This window comes from Zeus faber (genome assembly GCF_960531495.2).
Source record: "Zeus faber genome assembly, chromosome: 11".
NCBI classification, from domain to species: domain Eukaryota; kingdom Metazoa; phylum Chordata; class Actinopteri; order Zeiformes; family Zeidae; genus Zeus; species Zeus faber.
The window spans coordinates 12,516,865-12,533,598 of record NC_137205.1 but is presented as its reverse complement, the minus strand read 5'-3'; the positions used below and the strand labels follow the sequence as shown (position 1 = coordinate 12,533,598).

General features: G+C 46.5%; 1 protein-coding gene across 1 annotated transcript in view; it reads left to right on the top strand.

Moving 5' to 3' along the window:
• Positions 1 to 2,861: 2,861 nt before the first annotated feature.
• The window catches only part of plppr2a (phospholipid phosphatase related 2a), a gene marked incomplete at both ends in the record, with an annotated part of 46,731 nt that continues 32,858 nt past the window's right edge, over positions 2,862 to 16,734 (top strand). Inside the window, one exon of the mRNA XM_080009419.1 lies at positions 2,862 to 2,930. Within this exon, the coding sequence (XP_079865545.1) occupies positions 2,862 to 2,930 (69 nt within the window). The remainder of the gene's footprint in view (positions 2,931 to 16,734) is intronic.

Genomic DNA, 16,734 nt, shown 5'->3' with positions numbered 1-16,734 from the left:
ACACACACGCACACACACACACGCACACACACACACACATGCTGCCTCCCGCAGGATTACTTAAGATGCATTTGCTTTCCCCTTGTAATTAAGTCGGAGAAATATTCTAGAGTTGGCTATGAGTGGCCGGAGTCATCGTGCAAATCATCTGCCATCCAGTATCATTTATGTAGCATCAAGTGAGGGTAAAAACAGCGTCGATAGCATTTGAGTGGAACGTTCCAGGATTCGGAATATGCCCTCAGGGAGTCGAGCGAGCTATATATTATTCTCCTTCATGTTCCATGCCACACTCCTCTGTCTCAATCGCAAATCACCCCCTACTGGGTGTCCCACTTAATACTTACGGTATGGTGTCCCATTTAATACTTATTTGATCCTCAATCCAAAGTCCCATGTCCCACCTCCTTGCCTGACCACACAAGCTGTTTCTCTCTCAGAACGCAGCTTCTAGTCCGGGAAAACTGCCAAGCAGAAAGAGGAGGCTAATCACTCTTAATTCTCACTCTCACACTTAAACAACTTCATTTATCACCACCACCACAAACAATGTTGTGTTTCAAGCTGTGTGGATGCGGAAGCAACAAACTGGGGTAGCGCAGTGGCGCACAAAAGGAGCATGAAGGAGGTTCAATTTGTATTAACTAAATCCTAATTACGAATGCATCTGCAATAGTGAGTCATCATAGTTACTGCTCATTATCAGTAGATATGTGTCGGCTAAAGAAGAGGTCTGAAAATGTTCAGGTTGATATGTGAGTTTTCAAAGCGAGAACCAGCTAACAGAATTCCAAAGAGACCAAAACAGTCAACACCGAAAAAGGCAGGTGCATTGGTCACATCAACAACAGAACAATTATGCAATCTCTCAAGTGGAACAGACACAAAAACAATAACGACACATGCCAAACATGGCAAAAATGCATCAGCAAAGAGGCTCCCAGGTCCCAGTGGTCCCAGGTCCGCTGAGTCATCTTTCATCCTGTTTCCTTTCATCCAGAAGGGCTTACACTTGGAGAAAACCAAAGGATGGCACAATGTCTGTCACCAATGATGGGAAGCCATTTTGCGTCGGGGGTTCCAATAACGGCTCTGCAGGGCGGCAGAAAAGCCATTGACTATGAAGCCATTATCACAAACCCAGGTCGATCCTGTGGTGCAAACACTGCGCCCTCACAATGTCCGCATATTCCAGCATGATTCCAGGATGTTAAAGCCCCCAGACATAGCTATGTAGATAGATTAGACGAGTGGTTCGGTGAACACTAGGACGCAGTCAACCGCCTCCCATGACCTGGTCCGAACTGATCATTGAACCTTTGTGGAAAAGTTCTGGAGCAGAGAGTGCGAAGTTGACCTCCACCTCCTTCACCCCTCAAAAGAACTGGATGCGTTGCTCTCCTCTTTCCTTTTGTATTTTTGTTTGTATGACTAAGGCACGGGCTTAACGGTCTATCTAAAATGGGTAACAAAAAAACAAAATGTAAGATTTATCTGTCAGCGTGTAGCGCAGGGGAAACAGGAGCCGGCTCCAACCGTGCCTCTCCGCCTCTGTTTTCTTCCTCTCCCTCTCCACCCTCAGTTTGTCTCTCTGGTTTCAACTGCCTCGTCCTTCAGATGGTAAAATCTGGAACCTACAACACATGCGCACACGCACACACACGTGCATGCAGACACACACGCACACACACACACACACACACACACACACAAACACACACACACACACACACACACACACACACACACACACACACACACACACCAACAGTTCAACCAAAACGCTAAAAGCAGTCTTAGTCTGCACATTGCGTTGTTTGAAAGGCTGCTAAAAGCTTGGCACCATGGCTTATTCATGCTTCAGGTCTATTCTTTCCACGGGCAGAGACACAACGAGGAGGAAGAGAAAGATTCAGAGCGCATGACAAACCACTCACTACACGAGTGGAGGTCAATCTGACTCCACGTGAAAACTCTTCTCCGCCGCTTCCCTCCTCTTCTCGTGGCCTGGAGCCTGCTCCGTCGGCTGCGTGCCGCCGGAGAAGCGCTCATTAAGGGAGCGGGCGCAAGTTCAACCCCCTGGTCCCTGCTAATCTGCTGATAGAAGAGGGTTGGGTTTTAAGACAGGTGATCTCATTAAGACTGACTTAAAAGCCGGTGGTAAATCCCATTCAGCGGCCCTTACGACGAGATGGAGATGGAGAACACACATATTTGTCGAATATGGCGTGGGCGGGGGGCGGAGAACACGCCGTGTTCACTGTCTGTCTCGGATTTCTCTGTATTCTTGTCCCTCGTCTTTAGTGTCGTCTCGCATCGGAAACCTACAGTAGAACGTCCCATGGGCTCGTGTGAACAAGTTCGGCTGCAGTTTAATATTTATTATGATGTTAATCGCGGCAATGTTTTCCGTCAGTTGAATTGCATTATTAAGTAGTGCTTCACGGCGTCTCAGTGTTGAATCACACGGCGAGAAATTGCAGACGGTACTTGGTGTGATAATACACAACCATTAACACATCGTCCTTTGAATTCATATTCATGTGTACGTTGCGTTAAATGAAATGAAAGAAAGCGGTGTGATGTTGGCGGGAGGGCAAGGCTGAGCCCCGAGGAAAAGTCTGAGATCCTAGTAAAGCACATTTTATCCTGATTGGATTCCGCTTTATCTCACACTTGACCCGGTCCTGACCCGGGTCCTGACCCGGGTCCTGACCCGGTGTGAACCGGTGGATCTAAAGCACAGTGTTTTCTGCCCCTCCGCAGGTGGGAGGAGACAGAGCGGGACAGGAGGGAAGCAAAAGCAGAGAGAGGAGAAGCAAAGAAGGAGAAGAAGAAGAAGGAGAAGGAGGAGAAGAAAAATGGCAGTGGAGGAGAAGCCCGGCTTGAAGAGCAGCAGCTCCATTGTTCCCTGCTTCCTGTTTGTGGAGGTGAGTCGACACATCCTCGGGCTGTGATTGGACAATGGATTCGGCGCACCGGGTACACAACCAGGAGTCGCGATTTCCCCATTGCACGCGGCAGTCGGTTCACACCTTTTTATCGAGCTTTTATCTTGTCCCTTGTCTTGTCCCCTGTTTTTCTGGCTGTTCACACCCGGTATGTTCATCTCATCAACTGACCACCAGGATCTCTTATGAGAGTTGTCCATCTACCTCTTTGTCCACCCCCTCCCTTACCCTCACCCCTGTTTGCACTGATCTGACCTCTTGCTGCTTTGATGCGCTTCACTAATTTCACATTTAAACCACGGAGCCTCCACTGAGAGTCAATCCCAGCACATAACCTCTCGCTCGCTGACCTCGAAGTCGACGTCGAAGCAACTCCAGTTCTGGCATCGGAAACAAGTTTGCCAGAGTTTAGTGGGGGTCACAAACTTGGGGTATCATACTTTTGAAGATAGAGTTTGGAAGTGGGTGGCTTAAGAGACATAAAGTGATGCAACCACACCTACACATATTATCCATACTGGATATCAATGCAAATTTGGTCAGTTCCATAAAAGCATACAGTTTGGATACCTAACCCTATCTGCACTTCCATCACTGTGAGAGTATTATGGAGTAGAACTAAAAGTGCACCAAAGTGCATTTATTTTCTTCAGAATGGATATATTGTGTTGCTCAAAGATTCCATTCGAAAAATCCTTTGTCGGGCATCCTTATCTAAAACGATACCGCCTGGAATAATCATAGAAACTAACGTTTGGTTTATCTATGAATTACTGTACCATGAACGCAGGACAGATTAGCGAGCAGGCCGGCAGCTTGTCGTCGCGCTGACCGCCGAGACACTGATCAGCTGGGCGTGTCGGTAGGAGTACAAAGGAAACGACGTCAGACGAACACGGACGGTCTGTGAACCAGCCACGCCCGCGGGAGTCCTGTCGTGAAGCCCCGGTTCCTATGGTTACGAAAAATGATACAGTGAAAAGCTCTCCGTTAGACCACTTCACCATCTGCCCCTCGGCGCTCAGTCTATTCCCTCTGTTTCAATGCATCTGTGTGTTTGTTTTGTGAATTAGTGCTCGAGTTCGGAAGAGAGAGAGAGCGAGAAAGAGAGAAAGAGAGAGAGAGCGGGATTTGATGCAAATTGGTTTGGAAGACCCCAGCGTGCATTCCGCTGCAGACACGAGGCTAGCAGCTGTTACCTGTGAACTGTGACTTGGAGCTTCGACGTTATTATCGCTGGACATTATGACGCAGATGTTGTCGCTGATTCGATCGCCAAACCATCAGGAACATCAGATGTAGTAACGTTTTTATCAGACCTTCTAACACCGGACGTTGTCTAAACACTGGATTGATACTCATGTCGACTTAAATGTACTCATCAAATGCAGGTTTTGGCCAACCAGCAGCTTCCTCCGTTTCCTACCAAGATGGTGGCGAGCGTAAACCCAAACTCGAGACTTAGTATTGTCTCTTCAGAAACCAATGGCTACGTCTTCCTGTAGGGACACCTCAATAATTATATTGCTTGTCAAGAAAAGAGATAGTGGCTGTGTTAATAATTTGCCCTTTCTTTAATAACAATATAAATAATTAATAAGATAATAGCTGCAAGTGAAAGCTGTGTTCTCTTGGCAACCACAGAACTATGTATGAGGCACCCCATTGTGCGAGTTTAATGGATGGCTGCCAGCCAATCAGAAAGCGGTATTTTTCGGGAGCCATAATTTAATAATTTAAGCGATGGACAAATGGCTGTATATGTTTAATTGATCAAAGAAACTAAACCTAAGGTCGATTATTCCCTGGCCTGTGACCTGAAAAAGTGACTCCACCCTCATCATTACAAGGTGTGTGTGTGTGTGTGTGTGTGTGTGTGTGTGCGTGCGTGCGGCGTGCGTGTGTCTGACAGTGATTTATAGCGAGGCAGAAGGACCAGCTATTTCATTCAGACCCTCACCTCATCAGCAGTTACCATGGAAACCAATCAGCCACATTCATTGCGTGTCTCTTTCCGTTTCTTTTCCACCGCGATTCCTTTCATCCTCCCTACGCCCTTATCACGAGTCACAGCCCTTTCCATCAAGTCAAACCACTCAGCCATCTTGCCTCTCATGTCTCAAACGCCACCTCCATTTTGCTCCGTTTCCACCCCTTCCCTGTCATTTCCGGCTCCCGTCTTCCCCGCTGGAAGATTTTCATTGCTACTCATATGGATATTCAATTATGGAGATGATGATGAGATTTTAATCAATGCCTCGTGTTTCTTATCAACACAGCATTCAACATGCAGCTATGCACCCCCGTAATCTAATCAGGCACAAATGTGCAGAAAAGTCATGATTTTAACGTGTCGGCTTGAGTTTTAAAACCTTTTTTCTTTTCGAGCGGGGAAACAACTTTGAGTTGTTACCTTCATGCTGGCAGCTCAGCATGAGAGAGAATTGAGTAGACAAGCGATTTTGATGGCAAACATATCAAGACAAGTGGTTGTTGCTTTTTATTTTTTAATGCAATGAAATCTTTTTTTCTAATCAATAAACTCGTATGAATAAATAGTGGTCATTCCATGATCGTTGCATCGCCATCAGTCTCTTTTTGACATGTGACATCAGCAATTCAATTGACCATCACCGGACAACTACTGTAGGCACTCTTATTGAACAACACTGTAGCCGTCTCCATTTCAACTATTTATCATAACCCTATCCTGTCAGCTGTGAGATGGGAAAGCCAGTTTGAGTAGGGGTGTCAGGGCTTAATAATGCTTTGTAACACTATGAAATGATTTATGAAGTCCGTCTGATGACACCATGAATCACTCCCACAGACATTTCCGATATTAAAAACGGTGTTGGAGTGGCCACTCAGACTAAAATCATCTGTGGATTTTGAGCACAGACAGCCCTTTCAGAGTCGGCAAAGCCTGGCTAAAAGAAACCCCACGCTGACAACTTTGACTCTCTCTTTTTCTCTTGTTCTCACTTCCCCCTTTCCTGCACGCCACACCAGCACACATGTCCCCTGTCCGTATAATTGAACCATTTTCACCCTTCCCACAACTGTGCCGTCATAATCATCTGCTCCATGTTGAAGTGTGCCGGATCAGCAGGGCTGCAGGAGAAACAGTGGATATCTGTTCTGATCTTCTGTTTTTCAAACGATCCTATTATGGGTGTGTATGGGGGCACAGCGTGGGCATCACCATTTTAAACCAGGTGGGTTGCATATTGTGTCCAGCCATTTTCTGTACCTGATTGTCGTGGATCCCTAAATGGAACGCCAGTCCATTGCAGGCTCAAATACACACACACGCACACACGCATTTGCAACCAGGTGCAATTTAGAATTTAGCCAAACCCGTGTGTGTTTCAGTGTGGGAGGAAAACCACTCAGAACATGCAACATGCAGTTAGACACCCGAGATGAGACTCCAACTGCGAGGAAACCAGTGTTACCGACTACCCACCGACCTACCTACCTGCAGATTGTATCAACTAATTGTCGTATGAAAAACACACCTGTTTGTTCTCATGAAGACCAATGCCTCATGGGCAAAGGAAAAGTGTTTGTATATTTAAAAAAAATATTTTGGGGGAGTGTTGCAATCCGGCCACCAGAGGGCACTGCCTGAGCACAGTTTCCCCGCGTGATCAATTCCTCCTCCAACTTGCTGAAGGCCAAGTGCAGTCTGATGTTGGATCCAGTTTTTTATATTGGTTGTTGTTGTTGTTGTTGTTGTTGTTGTTGTTGTTGTTGTTGTTGTTACCTGAACTGTCACCAGATGTCTCAACTTGATCGTCATCGTGTTTGGAATCCTATTATTTTTTCCCACTTTACTGCTTTAATGCTGTTCACAAAACTCACACACACACACACACACACGCACGCACGCACGCACGCACGCACGCACGCACGCACGCACGCACACACACACACACACACACACACACACACACACACAATTCCCACAAGCCTTATTAACACTTGAGAGAGTTTTGGAGAGATAGGGAGGTGTTTCTTCAGATGCCTCCTCTGTCTCTATAAATAGGCCTATTGCGTTTACCGGTGGTTAACACTCCTGCAGCTCCACACCTGTTGGAGATAGTAGTCTTTCAAGTCATGCACACGAAGCAGGGTGCCATAAAATACACAGGAACACACACACACACACACACACAGGAAAATGCAACAAGAACCTTTGGTTTCATCTGTTAGGCTTTAAATGCGAGCTGCCTCCTGACTGTGATCTTGTGCGGATTCTTTTAATTAAACATGGAATACACACAACAACCCAGACCGAAAGAGGATTTGTTGATGCTTTGGAAGGAAAATATTACTTTACTGCTTTTACTTGATATAGTGATATAGTATAGATATAGTGATATAGAACAGTTTGTGTGATTCCCTTCCAACATGTTATTAAGTATTACTGTAGCACATGTTTTATTCCATGCATAAAGCAATATCTGCTTCCATATGATGCTGTCTTGTGCGTATGACATAATGATAAAAGAACCTTGACGCTTGTATAACAATGATGTTAGACAATGTATGTTTGATCACTTAGTTCATCTCTCATTGAAGTTCTCACCCTCAACGGGGTCTTAGACACTAGCTGAATATCAACACGCTATTGAAATGTAGAAACGGTTTATTTAACTCCTCTGCAGCACATATAAACACAGAACAGAACAGAATGACTCGCAGAGTCAAACCTGCTCAAACTAATATCGCTTTTAACACACTTAACAATAGACAATATAAAACATAAATAATGAAAACGTCAGACACTGTACGCCTTGGCTAATGCTGCATCTCCGTGTGTGTGTGTGTGTGTGCGTGTGTGTGTGTGTGTGTGTGTGTAAAAACAAGAGAGAGAGAGAGAGAGAGAGAGTGAGAGATAGAGAGAGAGAGAGAAAGGCAGGAACAAGGAGGAGAGCTTAGGGTATATACCTGTATATATACAGTATATACTGTATTCTTGTATACGCACACTTTTTTTTTGTTTTTGTTTTGTTTTTCTGTTCTTTTGACTCGCTTCCCCTCCAGTCTGTTTTGTTACATATGGCAGCACAATACCTTCTAGTCTATTTCACCCCCTCTCCCCACATGTCACACGCACGCAAACATGCACACGCACCTGCACACACACACACACACACACACACACACACACACACACACACACACACACACACGCACAGAGCTCAGACCAACCTCTCCAATACCAGCCCATCGCTTCTCTCCTCCTCTCCACACACTAACCCTCTCTCAACCCACATAACAACCCCTCCTCCTCCTTTTCCTACTCCCCCTCCACCTCCCCCTCCTCCTCCTTGCTGCTGGGTACCAGGATGGAGGGATGGAGGATCCTCTGAATGCACCGATGGCCCTGCTGGCTTCAAGTTCTCCCTCCATCCTGCTCTGTCCCTCCGTTTCCTCTGGCTTCATCTCAAACGTTCCTCCTTCTCTCCATTCAGTCCTTTACATCCTCCTTCATTCGGTTCTCCCTCTGCCCTTCCCTCTCGTCCGCCTCACTCTCGGGTCAGAAGCAGTTTCTCTGGGCCTGCTCGGCTCGTTCATCAGTCCCCACCGGTCTTGTCAGGGGATGGCGCTTCGTTTCGGGGCCGCCGGAGGGTGACGCGTCAGACATTATCATTTTAATGTGGCTGTTTGTCATCATTCCGGTCGGACACGGACCGATGAGGATATCAAGGCTGCAAAGTGCTCCACGATACAGACGGGAGACAGAGGGAAGGTTACTTCTAAAGAGCAGTTAATGGAGTTTGGAAAGGGTGAATTCTAAAGCCCTCTTCAACACTCCTCCCTGAATAGAACTCACTCGCAAACTGAATTGCAAAAGACGTAGTTCATATCGTCTAGCCATCGTTCATAATGTCTTTTAATGTCATGGGTGTTTTCTCAGCTTCGGAACTTTTCACAGCAGTGTCACTCCTTCAGTTGAAGACCTTGTTCAACATTTTAGAAGGTAATTTATTTGAATATGTCCGCTCTCCTGATTGGATCAACAGATCCGCCATCGGTCCAGGCCCTTGAGCGGTAATTAACTCTGATCTTCCGTCTGCGGAAAACGATTCAAGATTCAAGATTCAAGATTTTTATTTGTCACATACATATACATACTTCCATACATATATGCAGTGAAATGTAATAACGAGACACATGCTAATGAGATATCCCCGTTTGATCCTTATTTTTCATGGGGTTTTGTCAATATTTAGAGAGTTAAAGGGTTATAGATATTTTCCATGCAGCCAAAGCGCATTGGAAATATCAAGCCATTTAAGGAAGAAAATGTCCAAAATTTCCCTTGAAATCTCGAAACTTGAAATCTCTCCGTTTGAGTGAGAGGGTTCTTCTTCAAACCTGGAACTGGATAAAATAAACCTAGTAACTAATCCTAGTCTAATGCCACCAAACCGTAACCACAACAGGGACCAGTGTAAAATGAAAAGTAATGAGATTCAACCCATTCCAACCTCCAAATAGGACAAACATTTCTAAATACAACTTTGTAACCAAGAGGTGGGGTGGCACCAAATACCACGCCCTTTTCTGACCCTTCTGCAGTCTGTCATAGTCACTGCAGAGTAGCCAAGGGTCATTGTCACACACACACCTGCACGCACACACACACACACACACACTCACACAAATGTGCACACACACACACACACACACACACACACACAATGGAAGGTGGTAAAGTTTTCTAATCACCCCCCCGAGCACTGCACCTGTTCTGTGTCATCCCTCCTTCCTTCCATTCTCCTAAATCTTCCATCGTCCCCATTTTCCCTGGCACACAATGTTTGCCTTCTCTCTCTTCCCTTCCCTTCTTTACGCCCTGCCTTTCGCCCCTCTCTCCCCTGCCCCGCCCCAGCCCGTCTTCTGCCTCGCTTCTCCTCCTCATGCCGTCTCTGTTTTTTCTCTCATCCACCCATCCTCTTTACCTTCCCGTACACCGTCCTCATCCCCTGCTCTCCTCTCCATCTCTAGGATACAACCTCCCCCTCCTCCCTTCCTCCCCCTCCTCGACGAGGTCTCTGCTGTCATGCTGGGCAGGTGCAGTGTAGCGCGCGTGATGGCGGCAGATAGGAAGGCTGCCCAGCAGGAACGCTTAATGGACAGCCTGCGTGACGGCGGCCCCGTGTGGCCCCCGCCCACTCCACACATCCCCCCGCCCCTCACTCCCTCTGTTCTGAACCCCGCCATCCATGAAACACAAAACTGCTCTTTCAGGCAACATGGTTCAAACAGTGCCCAGGGACTCAAACCCACCTCTGCCCCCCCATCTCTGAGAGGAGAGAGAGAGAGGAGAGAGAGAGAGAGAGAGAGAGAGAGAGAGAGAGAGAGAGTGTACAGGAGCTAACTCTAACTAACCTTCTGATTCTTTTTACTTGATGACATCCCATTATCCACTTCGCTCACTGAACACTGAACATTTTGAGAGGCAGGACTACTGGCTCTCCTTGTTCCTTGGCAGATTTGCGGCCTTATTATTTGCCAGCTGACCTACAGGTGCCACAGGCTGCTGCTGCCGCTCATACGGGGCGAACCAGTGTCAGTACTCCAATAAAAGCCGCCTGCAGCCCAGGAGAAGCCCCTGACATGCCAGGCCTCTCGTGTGCTGATATGCGTATACCATGGTGTGGCGGTGTCTTTAGGCGTTAGGTTAGAGATGGTTAGGTTTAGGTATGGCTTTGGTGTGGTCAAGGTCAACGTCGCGTGCTATTTACCAGTCTCAGACGTTGCAGGCAGGAATCCTCCTTCGCCATTGCCTTTCAGCAATACAGTGGAATTTCCGGCACTCCAGAGGCTTGGAGTGTTACGGCTGAGACAGGCGAACCCAAGTGCAAGACGCGGAGACAGGAATAGTGGTAAATATGAACTGGGGTTTATTGAAAGGGATCAACAGGGTAAGAGGAGAGCAAGCAAGGCAGGCGGGAAATGTCGGGCAGGGGGACATACCAGAGGAGGTATTTGGCTAGGAGTTGTGGGCATGTTCTACCCAGGGAGCTGGGAGCTCCAGGTGGACGGGATGGCGGAAGTGATGCAGCGGAGTGCAGCCTCCATCTCCTGGTTTGCCCGCTCTGACTGGCCATTGGTCCGCGGATAATACCCCGAAGACAGGCAGTATGGGACCAGGGACGACTGGGGACTGGCAGGGAACGGAGTAGGCCAGAACAGGGTTCAGTGGATGACTTGTTCTGGGCACACACGGAACAGGCAGCAATGAAGGACCGCATCCATAGTTGGCCACCCAAACCGTGGACGGATGAATTACAGTGTAGGGTTGATACCAGAGTTGCAGGTGAGATGTGTGGAATGAGTGCACCAGATTACCTGGGAGTGGACAAAGTCAGGGATAAACAGGCAATTGGGGGACCTGGTCAGGTTGCTGCCGCTGGGCTTGCTTCACTAGATCCGTCAATCGCGGCGATGAAACAGGTGGCCGGCAGGATGGGATCTGGGTCGGCACAAGTCTCCTCCACAGACTACAGGCGGGAAAGGGCATCATACTTTATGTTCCGGGAACCTGGACAGTAGGTAAGAACCACCCCTAAGAAGAACCGCCAAAAAACAGAGCCCACTTCACTTGATAGGAATTACACCGCTTGGCTGACTGAATGTACAGTATGCAGGGTTTTTATGGTCCATACCATGAAGGGTTGGTCAGCTCCCACCATTCAGTGACGCCATTTCTCCAGAACCAGCTTAATGGCGAGGAACTCCTTGTTGCAAACCTCATAGTTTCTCTCCGGGGGAGCGAGCGTCCGAGAGAAAAAGGCACAGGGGTGAAGTTTGTTGTCGGCCGAGGAACGTTGTGAGAGAACAGCACCCAAGCCCAGCGCAAAAGCACAAATCACTTGATAGGCATTTGATTTTCGTGACTGGGCACACAAAAACACCATGGCGGGATTTCGGGGAATACCCATCCGAGCCATTTCCTGTTTCCCGGGAAATATAACAACGGGAAAGCAGGATTTATTTTTAAAGATTCAAAGATTCAAAACATTTATCATCAGTCACATACATATCGCACTGAACATACAATATGTCACAAAATGTATTTTTTGACAAACTCCAGAGACTGTGCTGGGCATAGTACAAATACAAAAATAAAATAAAAGATAAAACAAAAATGAAAATAGGAGTAAAATAAAACAAAAAGTAAAAGTAATAAAAAACTACAAATCTATATACAGCGTTAAATATATTGAAATGATATAGTCCTGTATATACAATAAAGTACATACATAATTATGTACAAAAATAATAAAAAATGTAATGTAATTATGTACATTGCGTATTGTTAGCAATATTTGCGAACTGAGAATATAATAATAACAATAATAAATATCAAGGAACATTACATTACATTTGGAATAATTGGAATAGGAATTTTAAATATGTAGGCCTAAAGTTTATTTACTTAAATTGTTTATGTTTGAATGTTTTAGAACATGTGCCATTGGAAAAAACTGAAAGCTTATTGTTATTAATAAACTCAAAGCGCCAAAGTCTTTTTGTTTTAATTAGGGTGATATCTGTTTTATTTATGACTTGCCCCTGCCTGTTCTATTAATAATAGGCCTATGCATATTTTGTTTGATTATGTAGGAAATTTTGTATTATTAAAGGCCATTTTGTAATATATTTGTTTTGCATAGGCCTATCTCTAATGTTTTTTCAGCAAATAATTTGTTATAATGCAAGAGCACTGTAGTAGGAATGCCCTGCTCTTAAAATGTCGATTTGCATTTTGCACATGAAGCGTAACATGCAGGCCGCTGGGATTGTTCACTGTATTGGCTTAGATGCACCATTGCACAATGTTACTTTGGTGAAGTTAAAATAAATAAATGTTCTGTGAACTGAGAGAATTGACTTTATAACTATATCTAACATTGCTTGGCTGCAGAAGGATCGCAGTGGGCATTTCGCACCAGCCAGTTCTGAGCGCTAACAGAATATGGAATCTTTCTCAGCTTAATAGAATGATTTTGGAAAGGCCAAATTACTTGCTTTAACAAATTTTGTTTGTTCATAGAATGAAAATTTGTCAAATATCACCTCCATGGGGCTGTTTTCAGCAGACAGATCACAGGCAACGACCTTGGCTGCAATCTTGACTCAAATGATGTGAGGCTATTATAGGTCTAAAATGACATCAATCACAAATAATAAATGGAGGACGTCATTGATCAGGGCTTGGGACACAGCAGGGGTGTTGGTGCGGCCGAATGGCCTAACTTAATATTCGAAGGGTCCTAGGGGAGGGTTGAAAGCAGTCGTCCTCTCGTCACCATCACGGATGGGGACGAGGTGCGCAGATCTAGTTGGAGACAATGGTGGCACCACAGAGGGGGACAAAAGCTGAACTAATGAGTGGCAGAGGGTACGCATTCATTTTTAACAGTGATGTTATTAAGACCACGGACGTCAATGCAGTGCCTCCATTGCCTCACGCTCAGGTCGGGAGACCTGAAAGCCGACTGCTGGGGAGAGGGGAACCAGTATAGAGATCGATGGCACAGTCATAGGGGCAGTGAGGAGGCAGGGACGCAGCGTGATGTTTGCTAAACACCTGGGCGACGTCTTGATAGCCCTCCAGAACAGAGGACCGGTCAGGAGGGTCCGGCAGGGGCAGTCTCACAATGCCGGTGCAGAAGGCAAGCAGTGGGAATGACAGAATGTGCTCCAGGAGATTATCTTACCCGAGGTCCAGTTCATTTGATGGTTGTGGGTCTGTAGCCAGGTGTAACCGAGTACCATCGGTGTGTGGGGACAGTCAAGGATGTGGAAGCTGATTAACTCTTGATGGTTACCAGAAGTCAACAGGGTTGAAGGCAACCTGGAGCTCTTGTGCTCCAACCGGGCTAGCAGCATCCTGTTAAGGGTCTTGGCCTCCAGAGAGGAATCTAGGGGCTCAGTTACGATCCCCATTTGCATGGCCACACTGCGGTCTACAAAGCTCTCATCAGCTCCAGAGTCAATAAGGGCCGAAAGGGGCAAGGGCTAGGTGCGCCACGAGAGGGTGGCATCGACCTTCTCCCACTACTGATGCACTTTTACCAGGAGTACTGGGCACATACTGTAGTTATGCTTACAATAACATATTGAGGGGGACAACTCTCTGGGCCGTATTCACAAAGCAATTGCGTGGCTTTCGTGGCTGCTAAACCGGTGCAAATAACAGCGAGCGTCTAATTCGCAAAGCACCTGCAAACGGTGAAATGCACCCCCAACTGCGCTACCACGCAAATAGCATATTGGATATTATTCATACATTGGTGCAAAATTGGCCGCTTTCTATACAAATGAGCCTCGTTGCAAATAGCGTCCAATTCACAAACTCCGGCCCTAATAGCCACACGCAGTTAGAGAGACACTAATACCATCTGCAGAGAGCTGGTGGTACATGTGCGAGAGCAAGGTCGATATACAGTGTACTGCTTGGTGATGAGTTGATGAGTTGAGTAGGCAGAGCAGGTGAGCTGAATGACGTGGAAGCTGGAAGAGGAGGGCGTGACATGGAGAAGGCCCTTTCGTACCTTCTCCTAGTCTGCAGCTGGACCCTACCTACCCTACTGCTGTTTGGTGCCACAAAGCCACAAGTGAAGATTTATTTAAGGGCTTAGTAATCTTTCACATTTTGAGTGGGAACACAGTAGTGTGTTTTGTACACTTTACTGCAATATACTGTAACTATACTACATCAACAGACAATTGCTCTTGGTTGTAAACCCGTCTCTTGGTGTTGGTGTCTTGTTTCAAACAGCAAAGTTTCGTCTTTTCTTGGTCTCAATGTAGAGCTCTTAACTCTGGTGCAAACACATAAGGAGACTTTTACGCAAAATAAATAATATTAATAATAAAAAAAATTCCTCATAAAATATTGAGGTGCATGAACCAACATGCGCACAGGTACAAAAAAATGCAGCTCTATTATTTAGAGACATAATCATCACATCAGGGACTAACTTTAACATTAATATAGCTGGAGCTACCTCAAGCTCTTGTTATATTTCAGTCTGAGGAAAAAAAAAATTGCAAATGAGGATTAATACCCCTGCCAAAGGTTTTTGAAAAAGGAGAACAATATAAAAATACTGAAGCTTGTTGCCGTTCCCTGAATGTTGGTCAAACTGTGCTTGTGTTTTCAGTCGCTCCACATTGCGTTTACTGTCCACGCAGCCACTGTTAAAACCGTTCGCCGACTCTGCTTTTAGTCACCGCCACGGCAGGAAAACAGTGAGCGCAGCAGTCGATGCACAGGCACGGAGGTACCTGCATGAAATATTCAGCAAAGTTAAAAACCCCGTGCACGCCGGAGGACATAATGAGAGAGGAGGAGAGGGAGGAAGTATGGATGGCAAAGGTGGGAGAGACGGAGGAGGCTGAGGCTGGCGGTTTTTTTTGGGGGGGGGGGGTAAAAATTTGAACTGAATGGAGAAGGCAGAGGGCATGCATGGTTTGAGGTAGACATACTGTACGGTATATAGAAAGCAAACATATGTAAAAAAAAAAAGGTGCGGGGCAAGCTGCAGAGAAGATGCAGTGACATTTGTAAAGTCCAAGATGAGCAGGGAGGTACATACAGAAGAGCAGGCTCCACAAAGGGCAGAAGTGCATCCTGCCATTTGGTGTAATGGCTCTCAGAGCACCACTGCCGGTTGAATACCATGCCCTTTGAGGGACAAGTAATATCCGATGGGAAGGCAATTTTGTTCCATTTGGTGTGTGTGTTTTGTTTTCCACGACGATATCAATACAAGTAAATCTGCCATAAGAAAGTATTTGTGCGTATTTGTATGTGGAAGTATTTGTTATCAACGTTGATGATCAGTTGGAGGAGGTAGTAGTCAGTCGGATTTACAACGATGCAAATCCAATTTTCATCGCACCCAGCATCCCCCGCGAAGTCGGACTCACTGTGGTCTGCGAGGGGGTTCGGAGATTCAGCGCTGACCGTTTACTAAACAGAAAGAGGTTCGGAGGGAAGACAGGAAACAGAGTGAGAGAGAGCGAGCGCGAGAGAGTGAGAGACATGATGACATCCTTCGGAGGTTAAGAATAGATGAGTCTTCACGCGCGCTTCACACCTCCGACAGGCAGCCTCGCCTCTCGCTGTGATAGCACTAAAATTGACGCGGCGCGACCTTCCGTCTTGGTAGTTCCTTTTTCTTCTTTTGTGCCGCCCCCCGCCCCCCGTATCGATCTGTCCACTCTAACGCTTTGCAAATATGGGTAAAGGGACAGATGGGTGGAATGCCCTGGAGATCGTACGCATTCTGCGTTTCGTGCGCTTTACCTCCACACTGACCCAGTTTACTGATGGATGACAGATCGGTCAGCACAAGCGAGGAGCTGGTTGCTGAAATTTCCCCTGAAATACCAGACGGATAACGCACACACACTCACACACACACACACACACACACACACACACACACACACAGACACACATAGAGTCTGACACCGTTGACAAAAATGTGCACTAGGGAGGAGCCTCCGCCGGGTGACATTGTGACGGAGTGCCCTGAGGGGAGTTGGAGTGATGCGGCAGAGGTGTCGAGGTGTGAAGAAAGACGACGTCTCCTGCGTCACACCTCCCGCCCAACAGCGGTGAGTCGAACTGACACCGAAAATAAACAAAATGTGTGCCGTCAGCTACGGATTTGGGCATGAAATCATGAGAAAATAACAGTATTTCTCCGTTCACCCCCACCCCCGCCATGTCTCCTCGAGTCAG